Source organism: Poecilia mexicana, unplaced genomic scaffold, assembly GCF_051168715.1.
Source record: "Poecilia mexicana isolate PSO_F unplaced genomic scaffold, ASM5116871v1 scaffold_15, whole genome shotgun sequence".
In the NCBI taxonomy this organism is placed as follows: Eukaryota; Metazoa; Chordata; class Actinopteri; order Cyprinodontiformes; family Poeciliidae; genus Poecilia; species Poecilia mexicana.
The window spans coordinates 20,289,887-20,306,318 of record NW_028263384.1 but is presented as its reverse complement, the minus strand read 5'-3'; the positions used below and the strand labels follow the sequence as shown (position 1 = coordinate 20,306,318).

Here is a 16,432-nt window from a genome sequence, read left to right as displayed (position 1 = left end):
AATCCTTAACATGCTTTACACATTTTTATTTCTTATATCACTATGAGTACTATACTCACAATTATTTTTCACAAGCCTGATTTTTTGGTGCCCTATGCGCAGTGCGTGATCTGTGTAGGTGGACATTGGTAATAAACATATTGAGAGAGCTGGTACGAACAGTGTTTGTGTTATGTGCTATTTGCAACTAAATAAATATATATGCTAATGGATATTTTCTAGAAATTAAAATTCAGCAATTACATTTTTTTTTCCTCAAAAGTACAGCAGGTTTGCATTCCCCCAACACGTCTATTTTGCCCATGCTGGACTACGTTTTGCTCATACCTTGGTAGAAGCATAGGGAACATGGAATGAATAAGTCAGTGTGTGGCTTATTAGCACCTAAAACTTATTCAAAAAATGGAGAGAGCCCTGCACAACTCAATGAGCTCTTGGTGCAGAGTTTCTGTTCATGAATCTAATGTTTAAACTGGCAGATTGCTGAATCTTGCAGGTGTTGGATCTCATGTTTAATAGCTGAACTGTGCTCTGTTTCCATGAATCTTAGCTGAAGATTCCTGAGAGATTACAAGGTGGTTCATAAAAATGTGTACTGTCCACATGACCGAAGAAACTGGAAAATGATAAAATACAGTTTTCTAACTAACTACTGTGCATAAAACTAAGTGTGCATGCCTTCAATGCTGCTAAGTTGCATTAAAAGCAATATGTTTCATGGACTATACGTGGCAAGCACAATGTTGAAGGGCAGCTTCCATAATGGCCCCCGGTGAGCCTAAGATGATGGATATGGGCTGTCGCTGCAAGTGAACGCCACAGACCTGGGTCCACTGCAGGGCAAAAGGGTTACCTCCTTTCTACCATCTGTCAGCTGTAGGTGGGCACAAAGCCATGACTCGGTCTGAAGCATCACCACCTCAGGACCATAAAAAGTGCTGCAAATAATTTCAGCGGCAACATGATAGTTCTGAACAGTCTAAGATGTAAATCGCAATACATGCTGTCCTTGATAAACTGAATGAAACAAAATATCACCAACCCTTAAAAGCAGCGATGTGCATGTCGGTGAAGTATGTGTTTAATTACTTTTGCTTTTAATTCTTCTGTCTAAAGTATACAGTCTCCTAGAGGTACGGTGGTCAATCCTGTACAACTGCATTGCAGGGGAAATTTTATCCTGAGGATGTTTTCTTTTTCTGAATAATTGAAAACCCCACATGCTTCCAGGGCACTTACTGCAGTATGATTCCAAGTATGAGGGTGATAAGTTGGACTTTTTAAAAAAAATAAAATAGTACTCATCTAATGTGACTGAAATTCTGCTGATTATTCGCTTTCTCATAAATGTAGAAGTTGGTTGCTGTTATTTTTTTAACTAAGGATCTTGCAACACAGATATCTGACTTTTAGTTAATGAGACTTCCTGGAAATTTCTCTGTAAAATTCATTTAACATTAAGCAATGATCCTATTCACTTCCTAATAGGAATATGAGACTGTAATCTGGCATTGTTCTCTGAAAAGTGTTGCAATATTTCAAAAAACTAGGATTTGAACTAATTAAAACTTTTCATGAACAAAATGCTCAAAGTGAAGACATGTTTTGAGGCATTTTTATGAAACATTCAGTATAATAGGTAAAAAAAAACAAAAGCATTCACATACTTTAAAATTGAGCTCAAGCACATTCAATTAGTCCTGATCATTTCTTAAACGCTTTTGCAAATTAATTGAAATCCAGCTAGAGTAAATTCATTATACTGAACATGATTTGGGAAGGAACACACTTATCAAGTAATTTCCCCTGACAAATCTCTAATTTCAAAGGACAAAACTGAGGTAGAACACAAAAAAAAAAAAAAAATAAATACATGGCAACTCTAAATCTCCACCTAGATGTTTGGAATTTAGAAACAGAACACATTTTGAACCAATATTCAAAGATAACAGAACAGCAGCGTTAGGAGCTGTCCAGAAATGCCCTGCAGTGGCCCAGATGCCAATCTCCAATTTGGCATCTTTCACCTAGAAAAATGGCTGTCTAACAAAAGTGACGGTCCATGACTGAACTGTAAATAATCACAAATTCAAGTCTCCTAGAAGACTTTAGTTTGTGACTGTTGCTAAAGTTCCCTAACATAAATATTAAACCAAGTGTGTATGTGTTTGCAACACTGAACTGACAAACTTTGAATATAAAAAATATATATCTTTCTATGCAGATTTTTTTTGTCACTATAGAGTTTTTGTAACGAATGTACTGTGCATAGGACAAGAGTACACAAATCTCTTTTTGAATGAAATGTCATTCAAAGGCATGTCTTATTATTCTACATGATATTTTTTTCAATAAACAGGTTGTCAAATACCACACAAAGGTGACATCATGCATAATAAAATGCCACAATGAAATTATTGCTAAAGTTATGATCATGTCACCAGCATGATGAGAACAATTAATCCTCTGTTTTAGTTGTTCTGATCTTTTGATCCTGCATTAAAATTAACAGGTCAGTTAGTTTACCTGCCACACAGAGTCACAAAGTGCCTTTGTACTTAATGATTGAAGTTTTTACTTTCATGAGTTAAAAAGAAAGGCGACTTCAAAGTAATTTCTACAAATATCTACTATGTCAATCAAGAGCAAACTTACTGTACTGTACTATTGTGAGCACTTTGTTGCTAAGTAACTTTCGACAGCGACATAACCTTAAAGAAGACAGTCACGATATGTGGAAATAAAATGTCTGACTGTGTAACTGGTTAGCCAGATGACAGACTAATTATTCCTCCCTGCACTCCTGAAACTTAACAGCCTGTTAGGTAACGGGTTGGCAATGCTGCAAGCTTGTTTTTATTGTTGTTGTTGTTGTTTTCCCCACTGAATATTACTTAAAATGTACTGCGGTTTTAAACTTCTACAAATGAAGTGAAGTGAAAAAAAGCTGAAAACTGTGAAAAAAAACTGTGAAGAAAGATGTTTTCCTTGTCATTTTGAAAATATGTAGAGAAATAAAAAGGATATTTACACATCTGTTTACTAATAATGTACTGACACAAAGTGGAGAACAAAACATATGGCTATCAATTTTACTTTCTTCAACTAAAAACCTGAGGCGTTGCATGAATTTGTATTAACTTATGTTTTGCTTTGATACCTCTAAATAAAATCTAGAGCAACCACACTTCTTTAGAAGTGATTTGTTTACATTACAATGTTCACATCACAAAGAACCCACCGTTCGCACTGTAAAACACAGCGGTGGCAGGATCAGGCTGTGGAAATGTATTTCTTTAGCTTTTTAATGGAGAAGATGTTTAGAGTTTATCAAGGACTGCTGGAGCTAAATAAAGAACAATCCTGGAAGATAATCTGTTAGAGGCTAAAAAGACTTCAGACTGGGCTGGAGGTTCGGGTTCCAGCCAGACAACTACCCTAAACACTGCCAGACCACAATGGATTAAATCCAATTCCAGACATAAATCCACTTGAGACTCTGTGACAGGACACAAAAACTGATATTTGTATACTCCCACCATTAATGTGATTAAATTTAGACTATTTTTTAAAAAGTAATGAGGCACTTTATTTATTTTTACACACCCAAAAGGTCTTGGGACTCTAATTGGAGCTAAATGTGATTCTACAGCATACTAACTCAAGCAAACTCAATACAAATGTTTGGCACTCTTTTAAGATTTTAAAATAAATTGAATATCATGCATCAGTTTTCTACCATTCTACAACTATGATACATTGCTATATGCAGATAAAATCCCAATAAAATGCATAAACGCTTAAAGTTGTAACGTGACAAAATCGGGGTGCAAAGGGTAACGATTATGGAAGGACTTAAATTGGGAAATAAATAAGTAAAATATACATAAAATAAATGTAAATTAAATCCTTCTGAAGCTCAACACTGAGTATAACTAGGAGTACTATTACATTTGCAATGAAGAAGCCATTCTTAGTCGTGAGATCAAATTTCTGAGAGTAAATTTCTGGGTGTGACGCCGAACCATAGCCCGAGTATGTCAAACAATTCTTGCAAGTATCAAAACTATCAAAAATAATGCCTAAAGATAGCATTGAATCCAATAAAGGTACATATTGCAAGGCTGATTATGAAGGCGAAAAAGGCTGCAGACTGTATAGATATTGGAAGGTTGCTGAAGATTTTTCACTCCAGGACTATTGTGACACTAACTCTATTATACTATGTTTGTAAGAGTCACAGAGAGTGAGCCTTAAAGGCATCCAAACAGTTCACTAAAGGTATAAAAGTACAGCATGTCAAATCTTCTATTATCCCCATAAATAACAGAGACAGATTTTGCTTTATCGTCTCAGGAACCAAACAAATACAGCCACTGTGAACCAGTTCAGCGTGAAGTCAGCCATGTGCTGCGGTTGCAAATGAAATGGCCTTCAAAATGTGTTTTGAATGTCACTTACTTGCAATGAATAGCCATTACATCCACCTCACTCAGGGTTAATTCTGAAATAGGAGGGCCAATCGGCCATTTGGTGGCAATGATGTGCCATAGTGGTCATTTGTTCTCCCTAGGAACAGGATACAGTTATGCGTTTCTTGATGTTTTTTTTTTCTTCTTAGAATCAAGCTGTAAAACTCAAATGGAGGAGCATTAAAAGGCTTCATGAGAAAAATGAAAGCCTGAAATTTCACATTGGAGTTTCTTGGAAGATGTCACTGATGCATAATGTTCTAGACTGGACATTAGAATATTTGCACATAACATTTGTCCATATAGACTTCATATGTATCAGCAGAACTGCATTTAAGGGAATGTATTTTTTTGTACAATCACTAATGATGTATGAATATCATCTGGTTTTTAAGACAATACCCTCTGCTTATGCCTGGGTGTCTGGTACATGTTGACAACCCATTGTCACACTTTGTCATCGTATTAAAACAAGGAATGCAGAAAAAAGATTGTTCCTTGTGTTCTGCATACTAATACTCTGTCAAATTATGCCCATAGGTTTTTTTTTATTATTATTTTTATCATAGTATATAATGTAGCACTCTTCTTTCTGTATACTGCCCTTGTCTGTTTTCGAGACACTGAAGCTATTACCAACTTTAGATGATGTTCCAGCAGACGATACTGGTGAATGTTGGATGGCACCCTCACACTTGGAAATTCTTGTAAGATTTATATACTGTATGTTTGCTGGCTGGTGTAGATAATACCAAGCAATGCATGTGAGGATCCATCACTGTCAAATGCAGTGGCTCAGTGGTTCTTCTAGATAGCCGTTATTCGTCTTTCCTTTCTTTTCTTTTCCCCCTTTTCTCCTTGGAGGCGTAAGTGTTACAGAAAGTAGGGTGGCATCACTCAGGTGAATTTGATTAAGCATTAGTTGGGATTAACTGCTATTTGCAAGGGGTGCATCCCGAATATCCTCATTCTGGAGTATCTGTTAAATGAAACAAATAAACTACAAAAAGGTGCAATAATAATGTCATAGGGAAACAGTTTTTGACCTTTTTTGTATTAAACTTACAGACAATGAAATAAGCTAGAAAAAACGTTGCAACATTTTGAGGTATACATTTAAATATATTGAAAAGACAGGTTTTGATGACATGCAATATGAATCATAACAATTCAGAAATCCCTAAAAGTTAGTAACCCTGAGGCCAGCGTGTGGCGTAGCGGTAGAGCAGGCGCCCCATGCAGCTGTCCGGTGTTCGATTCCTGACCCTGGGACCTTAAATAGATGTCTTCCCCCTTTCTCTCCCTGATCATTTCCTGTCCTAAATACTGCAAATAAAGGTCAGTTGTCCCTCAAAAAAACCTTCAAAAAAAGACCTTAACTCTGGATTGGTTCCCGTTCTTTTCACAAATGTGTCAATAAGTGGCCCCTAACATTAAGCTGTCAGGCAGTATGTTGGATCGGTGTTTGCAGCCTGGTTCATGGTCAAAATCAACTTTGCTTTACACAGTGAAAGCAGGTTTGACACCACCACATCAGATCATTATACACGTTTGGTTTATGCAATGTGGCTCATTTTGGTGCAATGCAGCAAGGGACAATGGACTGTGTTGCATCATCCATGGCGCTAAATAATAACATGATGTAAAAGTGATGCAGATATGGAAAGAGTGCAAAAATAATATACTCAAGTAAAAGTACAGTTACTTTAAAAAAAATCATATTTAAACAAGAAAAAGTACCAATTAGTTACTTTTTTAGAAGTTCTGCTGCTGTCTTTAAGATTCTCTTCAGCTGATCCTTTCCTCCATCTCAGCACCTTTTTTGCATCTTCCACTCCATCTATGAAGCTTCTCTGTTTTCCTTTTATTCAGAACCTGACAGTTCTGATCTTGATCCAATAGATCCTCTGTCCCTCCTATTTAATAGTTTTACATAACTGCCTCTGAACTAAGCACCTGACGGTCGGTTTTCAGCTTCAACTAATACAAATTATAATCATGAATACTATTTACATTTCTTCTTAAAATATTATTCTGAATGTTTACATGGCCATAGTTTTGAAGATAAATCAAACTGAGTTTACAGTTTGATTTAACTGTAAACTCAGTTTTGATAGAGGCGTTGCCTTTCTCATACTTATAGATAAACTAATCCCTTAGGTAGAGCCATGGATTTTCTTTTTCTCACAGGTTATCTTGAACTATATTTGATGGGTGTTTTTTTTTTTACCTCTGTCTTCTAATTGATGCAAAAATAATGATATCCTAATCAACACTGTTTTTCTGGTGTTTTTTTATTGTCTTATTTTAATTTCCACTCTTTTAGAGATATGATTTCAGATCTAAAACAGTTTACTCAAAATAAACTCAAGTAAAAGTATAAACTTAAGGTTCAGAGTACAGACAAACTGTTCCTAATTACTGCAACACTAGTTACTTTCCAGCCCTGCAAATTTTTAGTAATGTTTTCACTTGAGCCATTTTGTACTTTTATTAGTTAAAGTGTGCAAAAACAGAAACCCACCTCTTATATTAAGAGCTGTTCATACTTTTATTATAACTGTAGGTTGGTTTGGATGAGTCATCTTTCCCTCGACTACAAGCTAATTTAATTCAAAATGTTAATGGTAACTTGTAAAGTGTGAAATGGTATGACCTCATCTTATTTAATGGATATCTTCAACAATAACATTGTTGAGGAGTTTCTCTTAAAGTTCAACATCCAGAATAAAAAAAAAAAAAAAAAAAATGAAATCAAGTTGTAGCAATTTATAGTGCCTAATAAATAAGTTTGGGATTCACATCCAGAAGAAGGAATTCATATCTCGTCTTTGTGATTTTATGTACACAGTTGCTGTTTCATTGTCAGTAAATATATGCATAAACATGGTCTAATTGGATGTGATTAAGCACTGCTGTATGTAAATACACTTATAGGACGTGGCAGTTCAGCAAAAACAATACTGTACCTGCTCTGCATTCAGCAGTAAGCAGACACAGCAGAAAAAGTCACTGCAGAGACAACCAATTTAGAAACTAGGAGCATATGAGTTACCGTCAAGGCAAGGCGTCTGTGTCATTCACTGTGTTTTGTACTGGTTAATGTCATCTTCTAAGATTAAGTCATTCCAACTGGGATCTGAATTCAAATCTCTTGTAAAGATAATTTTGTCTCATAAACCTTTTTTTTTTTTTTTCCTGTGGTTAATGATTACACTACTCTGCTCTAAAATGACAATCATCTTGTTAATAAAGCATAACTTTGTACGCAGGGGCTTTAGAAGACTATGGCAGGACATTACCCATAAACCGAAGCCCAGAGGATTCAAAAATATCAGCCCAGACAAGCATTCAAGGAACTTTCAGAAAGGGCGTGTGAGGAAAGCCGGACCCCTCAAAATCGTTATTCCATCCAGTGACTTTACCCTTGGAGAGATAAGTGGAGCAATGCAAGGCGACACACCCTAAATCTGCAGAGCATGCATCACTCAAAGATCTTACTGTGCTAGAATATTTACAATGTGTGCAAAGCTAGTGAGCACACCATGTTCTTCATAAAATCTAAATGTATATGTAATCATTGTCTAGGCATTAGTTTGTTTCTCTGTAAAAGCTGGAGTAATTTAATTAATTAAAAACCAACAAGAGCCTCTTAATAATTTTAATATTTTGGAGTTTAAGATTAAACTAAAAATGATGACATTTTTCAGAATTTTTCAAAATGTTGATGATCAAGAGTTTCATTGCATGTGGATCGTTTTTCTTAAAGAACATTCTCACTTTAATGTTTCTTCAGATTTAAAATGTATTGTATGACTGAGAATCCTGCAGATTAAATATGTGCAATACATGCAATACATTTTCCAAAAAACTAAGAACAATTTTTTTAGGTTTTATACTTTATCCTTGACTCTTTTATATGGAAGAAGAAAAAAATAGTGTGTTTCATATTATTTTGATCAATCCTGTAATCTTTTTTTTTACACTCACTCTCACATTGGAGATGGAACGAGAAAACAGTGAATGAAAGTTTTCCTATTTTAAATCCAATGACTACATTCAGATTTCTCACCAGTTCTGGTGTCTTTGAGTGTTCAGTGTCAGACGAAAATAGTGTCCTACTTCAGTAACTCATCAGGCTGTTGTGTTAAATACATCCCGATGTTCTTGAAGGCTTCCAATGACTACAGTTTTCCATGCCTCATTTATCACCCACCCACATCGTTCAGCAACTCTTTAATACTGTGACCTTTTATCTTATATGGATGCCTCTGACGGAAGGGTGTAGTACTGTATTCACATACAAAAATAGCTAAATCTGCTCGTTTCTTCTTTTTCATTCCATTAAATTCAATCCATCTCTGAAATTTTAAGTCAAACTTATATCAACACTTCCCTGTAGATCCCATAAATGCTTACACTTTTTAAACAGGTACAAGAAGCTAGGATTCTTTTTTTTTTTTTTTTACTAACCATTCAGTTGGAAGTGTGAGCTCAGAGAATGGTAAGAAGGGGATGAAATGCATGACTGCAACATGGGAAATTGTTATTGATTAGAGTATTCAAGTCTATCATTATACCTAGATAATTTCAATACTTACATTTTCTTTCTGTTTTCATTCTCTAAATCACCAAACACTCCCTGTCTTTCCCTCTCATCCCTCAGTTTTCTCTACAATGATGGACGTAATTAAGAATGAGCTCAATTTTAGTTAATGTCTGTTCCTTCCCAGCCAATTCAGTTTGTGCTTTGGTAACATTTCACTAGGAATTAGGACATAATAATAGTCCTTTGTTACTCCACCAGCTGTGGCGTGCTTTCATTCTGCTGCAGAGATGATGTTACTTAATAATAAAGTGGAAGAAAGTGTGTTAAAGCTAAAAATCGCTAATATTTGAGTGTTCATAGGGTTTGAAAATCAGATTAAAAAACTAGATATTTATCAGTGGTTTATTAGAATTTGTAGCAACAAAATTGTTTTCTCAACATTTCAAATTGAGCTATTAACTTATTTTTTGTAAATACAAAAACTTTATACATTTTAAAAATGATACTAAACCTATCTGTACTATAAGATTTTATAATATTTCTCAACCCAGTCCTATTAATCCAAAAATAAGTAATCCATAGGTATTTTAAACCATTGGCTGATTAAACCTTAATAAAAAGGTTCTTCTAGTCTATGATGATATTTAAAGATCCCTCTATGCTTTTCCTGTGAATGAGTGCATGAGTGATGACACTTTTAATGTTTATTGCAATCATTTCTGGAACAATTTATTGCTCACCAAAAATTGGTTTCATTAAAGGCCTCCTTACTGCACACACTTAAGAGGTAAGACTGGTCCATGCTTTACCCTGAAGGATTTAATAGAATAATACTTCCATTCTTGGCTAAAACAACACATTAATTATCTGATAACAATGTCCTTGGATATGACACACATTTTGACATTTAAGAGGTAACACACACCTGGAGGACTGATTAGGATGATGAAGAACCTATGTGATCAGTATCACTCACAGAAACACCCACCTTATCCAACCATATCTGATTGCTACCATGAGAAATGCTTGAAAGAGCACCTGCAGATAGTACTCCAGCTGTGGAATACATTGCTAAGTAAAACAAATGTTAGCTCAAGAAAGGACATGTAACGCAAAATAAACTGATGTATGTACTTTCTTTTTAACTGATTGCTCATTCAGTGTTTGCTTATCCACATATGAACATCAGTGAAATATATTATGAGATGTGTGTAGGAATGAAGAAAAATATACATTCCCACCTGCTGAGGTTCCCGCGGTGTGGTCTGTTTAACTCTCCTGGTAGATGCGGTGGTGGTGGTGATTTCCATGATGGATGTGGATGTTTCCGAGCGGTTGGCTGTGGTGCTCGACTGAGGCGTGATAGAGGAGGGAGACTCCCCAACCAGCCGAACGCTGCCCTGGATCTTTATATTGGGATCGCCCTCGGCGGCCATGTTGAACACCTTTAGGCCATTGTAGTAGAGACCTGAGAGCTGGCCCTGAAAGGATCGACTCCGATCTCGCTCCCAGCCCCCAATTTGTATAGTAGTTTGGCTGTTGAAGATTGTAAGCTGTCGCCCTGCAGAAAAAGAATGTTACATACATACAGGAACGCTAAACTGTGGACTCAACCACTTTCACTAAAACAGGAAATACAAGGACAGAAAGACAGATTATTTGCCCAGTGGCTAATGGGACCAATAAATTACAAGGTATCTGGACAAACCCTGGTAATTTATTGTAGTTATAATAATGAGATGACAAGAAAAAGGGTGAGTAAAGTAAAAGCTGAATGTGAAAAAGAAATAAAAAATTAAAGCTTTGCTAAAAGGAAATTCTACCAGTAATATATGATGATAATAATAATAATAATAATAATAATAATAATAATAATAATAATAATAATAATAATAATAATAATAATAATTTTTAAATGTTATAGGTATGCTATTAATATATTCGTAAGATTTTTTAATAAAATAATTCACCAAGCAGGAACTATCTTAAAAATGCAAAATTAATATATTTTTTTCAATGAAAATATAAATAAAAATGCATATATGTTGTTGTTCTATTGTCGTGCTATCTGACAGTTGTTTTTTTTGATTCGACATCCAAAAAGAAAACAAAATAAAACAGAGTGGAACAGACAGTGAGAGTAGACTTTTTTGTATCTAGACTCAAAAAAATAAATAAAAAAAAATAAACAATAAGACCCTGCACTTTTACTTCTGACCCTTTTAGCAAAAGCAAAACAGGGGGGAAAAATTAAACAGTTGTTGAGATTACAAAAAAGATAAAATATGAAATAAACTGCATACAAACAGGAGGAATAAACACCAAAAGAAAATAATAAAAATGATAGGGCTAATAATATTTTTAGCTCACAATATGAATTAGTTATTGAACTATGAAAACACAGCATGCACTCAGTTTATTTTATATTACAGTTTCTTTATCTCAATGACTATACATGTTTACAATAGCTGTTAAAGGGACTCAAAATTCTAATGCCAATTGATATTGCATACTATTTATCATTGCTAGCATTTTATCTGAATATATCAAACAACACTATGTAATACCCTGTAATCTAAATATAATAAAAGTGTTTCAAATAACACTTAAACACCTGTGAATAGCTAAACTACAACTTTTAGAACTATCAGTTATATTTACAGCAAAACACTACAGTACTTTATAGACATTTTTTATGAGCTTGGATACATTTAAATTCATATTTACAGTCCCTTTAACCATAAAGAAACACTTATTAAAAGAGCTGACATGTGTAAAGTAAATACATTATTATAAAAACACTACCAACTAAATTTAACTGTTCAAAACATTTAAATTTTTTATGTTTTACTGAACATTTGCTTTTTTAGGTTTATTATTTACAAAATGGTGCTACAACTTGGTTAAGATCAGTTTATTTTATTTGAAGTTTTAATCAGTGATTTTACCTTTGTCGAGTAGCCATTCGTCAACTACTCGACCGAGTCGGTATGGGATTCGCTGTCTAGCAAGCGCCAGGCGTTCGTTATCAATGTTGCCTTTAAAGTTTAAAGAGACATTTCATTGGTTACAATCTGTAAGGTCAAAGGTTAGACGTTCATACTTAAAGCTGGAGTTAAAGACTGCACAAAGTTAATTTAATATTTATTTATAAATTTAAAACACAGTATTTACTAAAACATAATTTGAACAAACTGTACTCTTTTTTATTTTATTTTAGCCAACAAATTAGATTTAGTTTATCAAAAATAAGTGAACTATCATGGAACCGTTTCATTTTAATTAATAAAGCTATGTTATTAAACAACCAAAAGCACAAATTTAAAAAATGACCATTACCAAAAACTTCCCTTAAAATTTGTATTTCCTTCTGCATCTTTTTATATGACTTTTTGGCCAGCTACACCAAAGAATCATCATTTAATTTTATTATTATGTAAATCTTTTATAGTTATATTAACTTTAACAAATGTACCCCCCATTTAACAATAGCCTAATTGACAATAAATATTAAGATGTTTGCAATAGTACAATTAAAACAGATTACACCTGGTCAGAAGACAATGTCAATGTAAGTTCATACACAGTTAACCCTGTAATAAAATGGCTTTGACAAAAGCTACAACTGGTAAAGTTTTGAGTTTAATTGGGTTACTTATGTCAGCTAGGAAAATCTTTTTTAAAACATATCCCAAATAAATTATATAAGAGCAGAAGTCCATCTGCACTCCAACATTGGAGGGACATGTTGGCTTTAATGAAGGAAAACTCTGCATCACCCTTTTGTCAAGGCCAATAACCTCTCAAAAACAGAAAACTCTCAGCAAAGTGGCACTGTCTCTGAGAGCTTTTCCCCTGGTATTGTCTGCTGAGATTGAATTCAGTCAGCTCTATTCTTCTGGCAGATTGACAATGTTTGTCCCATCAACTATATTAATTCAGTTCTGGCCGATAAAGGATCCTGTAGCTAACAATGAGTCAGCGGAGAATGGCCTCAGAGAGGGAAAAAAATGGCAAAGAAATGAACAGAGGAGGCTAACCTTGTAACAGATGCACGTTTGATCAGATGAAAGGTCTTGGAGGTAAGGCGGCGCATAAAAAGACATTTTTAATCACATCAGCTTGAATTACTGCTGAGGATCAGCCACACAGAGAAAGGATTTAAGGCTTGTGTGTGCAGCTCATGGTGTTTGGATGCAGTTGACTGTGCCAAGTTGAAACACAGTGGTCTGTGAGTGAGATTTAGTTGAGCACTTTCACCTCAGCAACGATTCAGAAAGATTTGTTCTGCACTCTGAAAGCCACACAAGAATTTAGGGTGTTTTATTTTTACTTCATTAGCTAATGTGAGAGCAACATTGCTAAACAATGCCCATTTTTTCCCGTTGGTAAAAAATAAACATGGATGAAGCCAAGTGAGCCTGCCATGAAAAAACTCATTTAGTCCATTTTTAGTCTGTTCTTTCAGCATAATTAAATTTCCTTAACTATCATTCTTGTTACAGAAGGTGTTTGAATGAGAAACACAGTGATTATGCATTTCACTTGCTTTTAGATCTAGACTACAGACAATACATACATCTATTTTACTTATTTATGAACACTGTCTGAGAAGTAATGGGTCCTCACCTAAGATAAGGTGAAACTGTAAGGTAAAAATATAGTTATTGGTTCAGAAATCATTATATTTGAGCAATTATTGGTGCTGGTCATTTTCTCTCTTTGACATTTTGTACCTTTAAAGTTTTGGTCTTCCAAATGTCTTTTTGTAAAACTTAGGGATATTTTTTAAGCATCCAGCAGTCTAGCAAGGAGGAGCATGGAAAATGTCATGTTGGGACAGTATAGGGGCAGTGCCGTCAGACTGTCAATTTCCAAAACGACATAAAAAAATGGATAAAAGTGCACACAGGGTCACTACCGCGACAAGAGCAAAAACTTGTGGGGTCAAAATAAATTTGTCTCTTAAAACTGTGGGATTTAAGGCATTTCTTGATAATATACGCAGGTTTACTGAAACAAAATAATTTTGTTTTACTACAGTGAATAATCTCACAGTCAACTGGACCCAAAAATGGATCAGAAGTACCATTATTGGAAATCATATACAAGTGGCCTGAAATAAACGTAGAATTTAGGTATTTTTGTTATATCAATCTGTATCATTCCTCAAAATACTTTACTAAGATAAATAAAGTTCAAATTGACAGGGTAGCAAATTGACTCAGAGCCTTAAGGAATTGATAAACAAAATAGCTTCTGCAAAGGAAAGAAGCCCAAAGGACCGACTGAACATTAAAGTAGCTTTTAAAAATATTTACAAGGCAGTATGAAATTATCAATCAGTTGTTGAGTTGATGCTTTATTTTAACAGTATGAATGCAAACCGTGATGAAACAGAGTTTCTCAGAGAGTTCCCAGAGGGATTTAACATCACATGAATGAAGTTTAAAGAATAACAATGGTTGTGATTTTCAATCTAAACACAACCAAGAGGGAACATTTCATTTTGACGCATATTTAATAAAATGCAAGCCTTTCTATATTCTTGAAGTAACACAGACTTCATCCATTTACATTACGTTCCTATTAAGTCATTTTGCATTATATAAAGAATTGTCTTTAAATTCAACACCACACAGTTTGAAAGAGCTCCTATTAAATTTCCTTCACTCACTAAAGTGTGGTAAATGGTTTCCCAAAGAGTTTTCAGCACAGATTATAGCTTGCACGATCCGACATGGGTAAATAGTGCATTTGTTGGGGGCAAATGTTTACGCAGCCAAACACAGCTGTGCCTCTCGGCATTTTCAATGAGACAAAATGATGAATAATCCTTGATTGCTGTTAGAATGGAACATTCATGGGATTTGTTAATTCCTGTCACCTCCATTTGCCAGTCATGGGGTGTTAGTTATGTCACCTCTCCATTTCCTGCCACTGCATCACCTCATCTGAGGAGAGGTCAGGAGCAGATTGGTGCTTCGGAGAAATGCTAGCCTACAGCTGATGAAAGGACAGTGAGGACATATAAATTTAGAGTCGGGAGGAGACACGTTGAATTTCAAAACATATTCCCTGATACTTTTCATCATTAGTCAGTGTAAATTTGGGAATACAAATGGTGGTTTTATTTGTTAAAGTAGTTAAAATAAAAAAAAATAAAAAAAACAGGTTATCGGTGCAGCTACAATGTGCAAATAAAATTATGAAGCAAAGATTACAAGTTTCCTTTTTTTTAATTAGGAATGTAAGATACTAATGGAAAAACCTCTGGAGGCTGCCAGGTGCATATGGGCAAATGCTCTATAGAGTTAAGACGCATACTCATGCTCAGACAAAGCTTGCTTATTGTGCCAGAATCCTTCACATCAGAGCAAAAATATGCACCAATTTTAAAGAGCTTATCTTTCTGGCTCTGCATCCAATGGCAAGCTCAGTCTATCTCTGTACTGAGGTTAATTAAGTGTGGATATAATCAAGGTCTGATCATGTATTGATCCTCACTGCAGAACCATGGGGTGTTAAACAATGCTATCCCCAGGGCTTTGTTGCAGCCCATTCATCGTGCCTGCAAGCGGAGCCTGTGACTGCTGTTAAGAGGTGATTTGGTTTGGTGTGGGACAGCCTGTCTTATCTCCACTGCCAGGCAGCAGCGATTCAGCTGAGCTGTCCCACCCGACCCACCATGCCCTTACCCACTTGTTTCTTTTTTTTTTCGTTAATGGAGTGGTCAGATAAGACAGCAACTTTATCTCATAACAAGCCCTCAGATTCCCACCACGTAAAACGGACAAATATTCCAACACTCGGATTGTTTGCGAGATGATGAGATGACGTTAACGGGGGCAATTAAATAGGAGAAACCTACACAAATCTCTAAATTGTTGTTTTTTTCTGAGCTGGGGTAACATAAGATCTATTGGATGGATGCTGGCTAATCTGGAGCCTTTTGTTGGTGCTAAATTAAAAGCTAATATTCAAGGTTTGTTTTTAAACCTGGAATGCATTTTTTCCACTTTTAGTTAAAATACCAAGGCAGTGTGCTCACACCTGAACATGGTAATTCTAAGCGAAACAGATATTTAAAACCAACTATTAGGATTATGAAAGATTTGCTCTCATTGTGGCTCCCAGAAAATTTTCATAAGGGTGGCAAACTAAGCTATAGTAAAGATTTTAGGAGGACACAGCTAAAAAAAGAAAAAAAAAAAAGATAAGTCATCCCCCTATTTTACACCCTTCCATTGTCTGACTGCGATAGCCGCTGAACACTTCTTAAGCATGCTGTGTGATGACTCCTATGACAAAAGGGAAAGGCTGACTTTTTAGACCAAGGAAGAAAATGAGCAGAGATAGGCGAGAGTTTTGATGAATAAATCTCACACCCCTTATGTCGGAGCAGACACCA

The 16,432-nt window shown here is 35.2% G+C and overlaps 1 protein-coding gene across 1 annotated transcript in view; it reads right to left on the bottom strand.

Annotated features, from left to right (window-relative positions):
• The window catches only part of LOC106904256 (neurexin-1-beta-like), a 39,663-nt gene extending 28,092 nt beyond the window's left edge, over positions 1 to 11,571 (bottom strand). The window contains exon 1 of the mRNA XM_014968519.2: positions 10,263 to 11,571. Within this exon, the coding sequence (XP_014824005.2) occupies positions 10,263 to 10,457 (195 nt within the window). The 5' untranslated portion in view covers positions 10,458 to 11,571. The remainder of the gene's footprint in view (positions 1 to 10,262) is intronic.
• Positions 11,572 to 16,432: the final 4,861 nt, after the last annotated feature.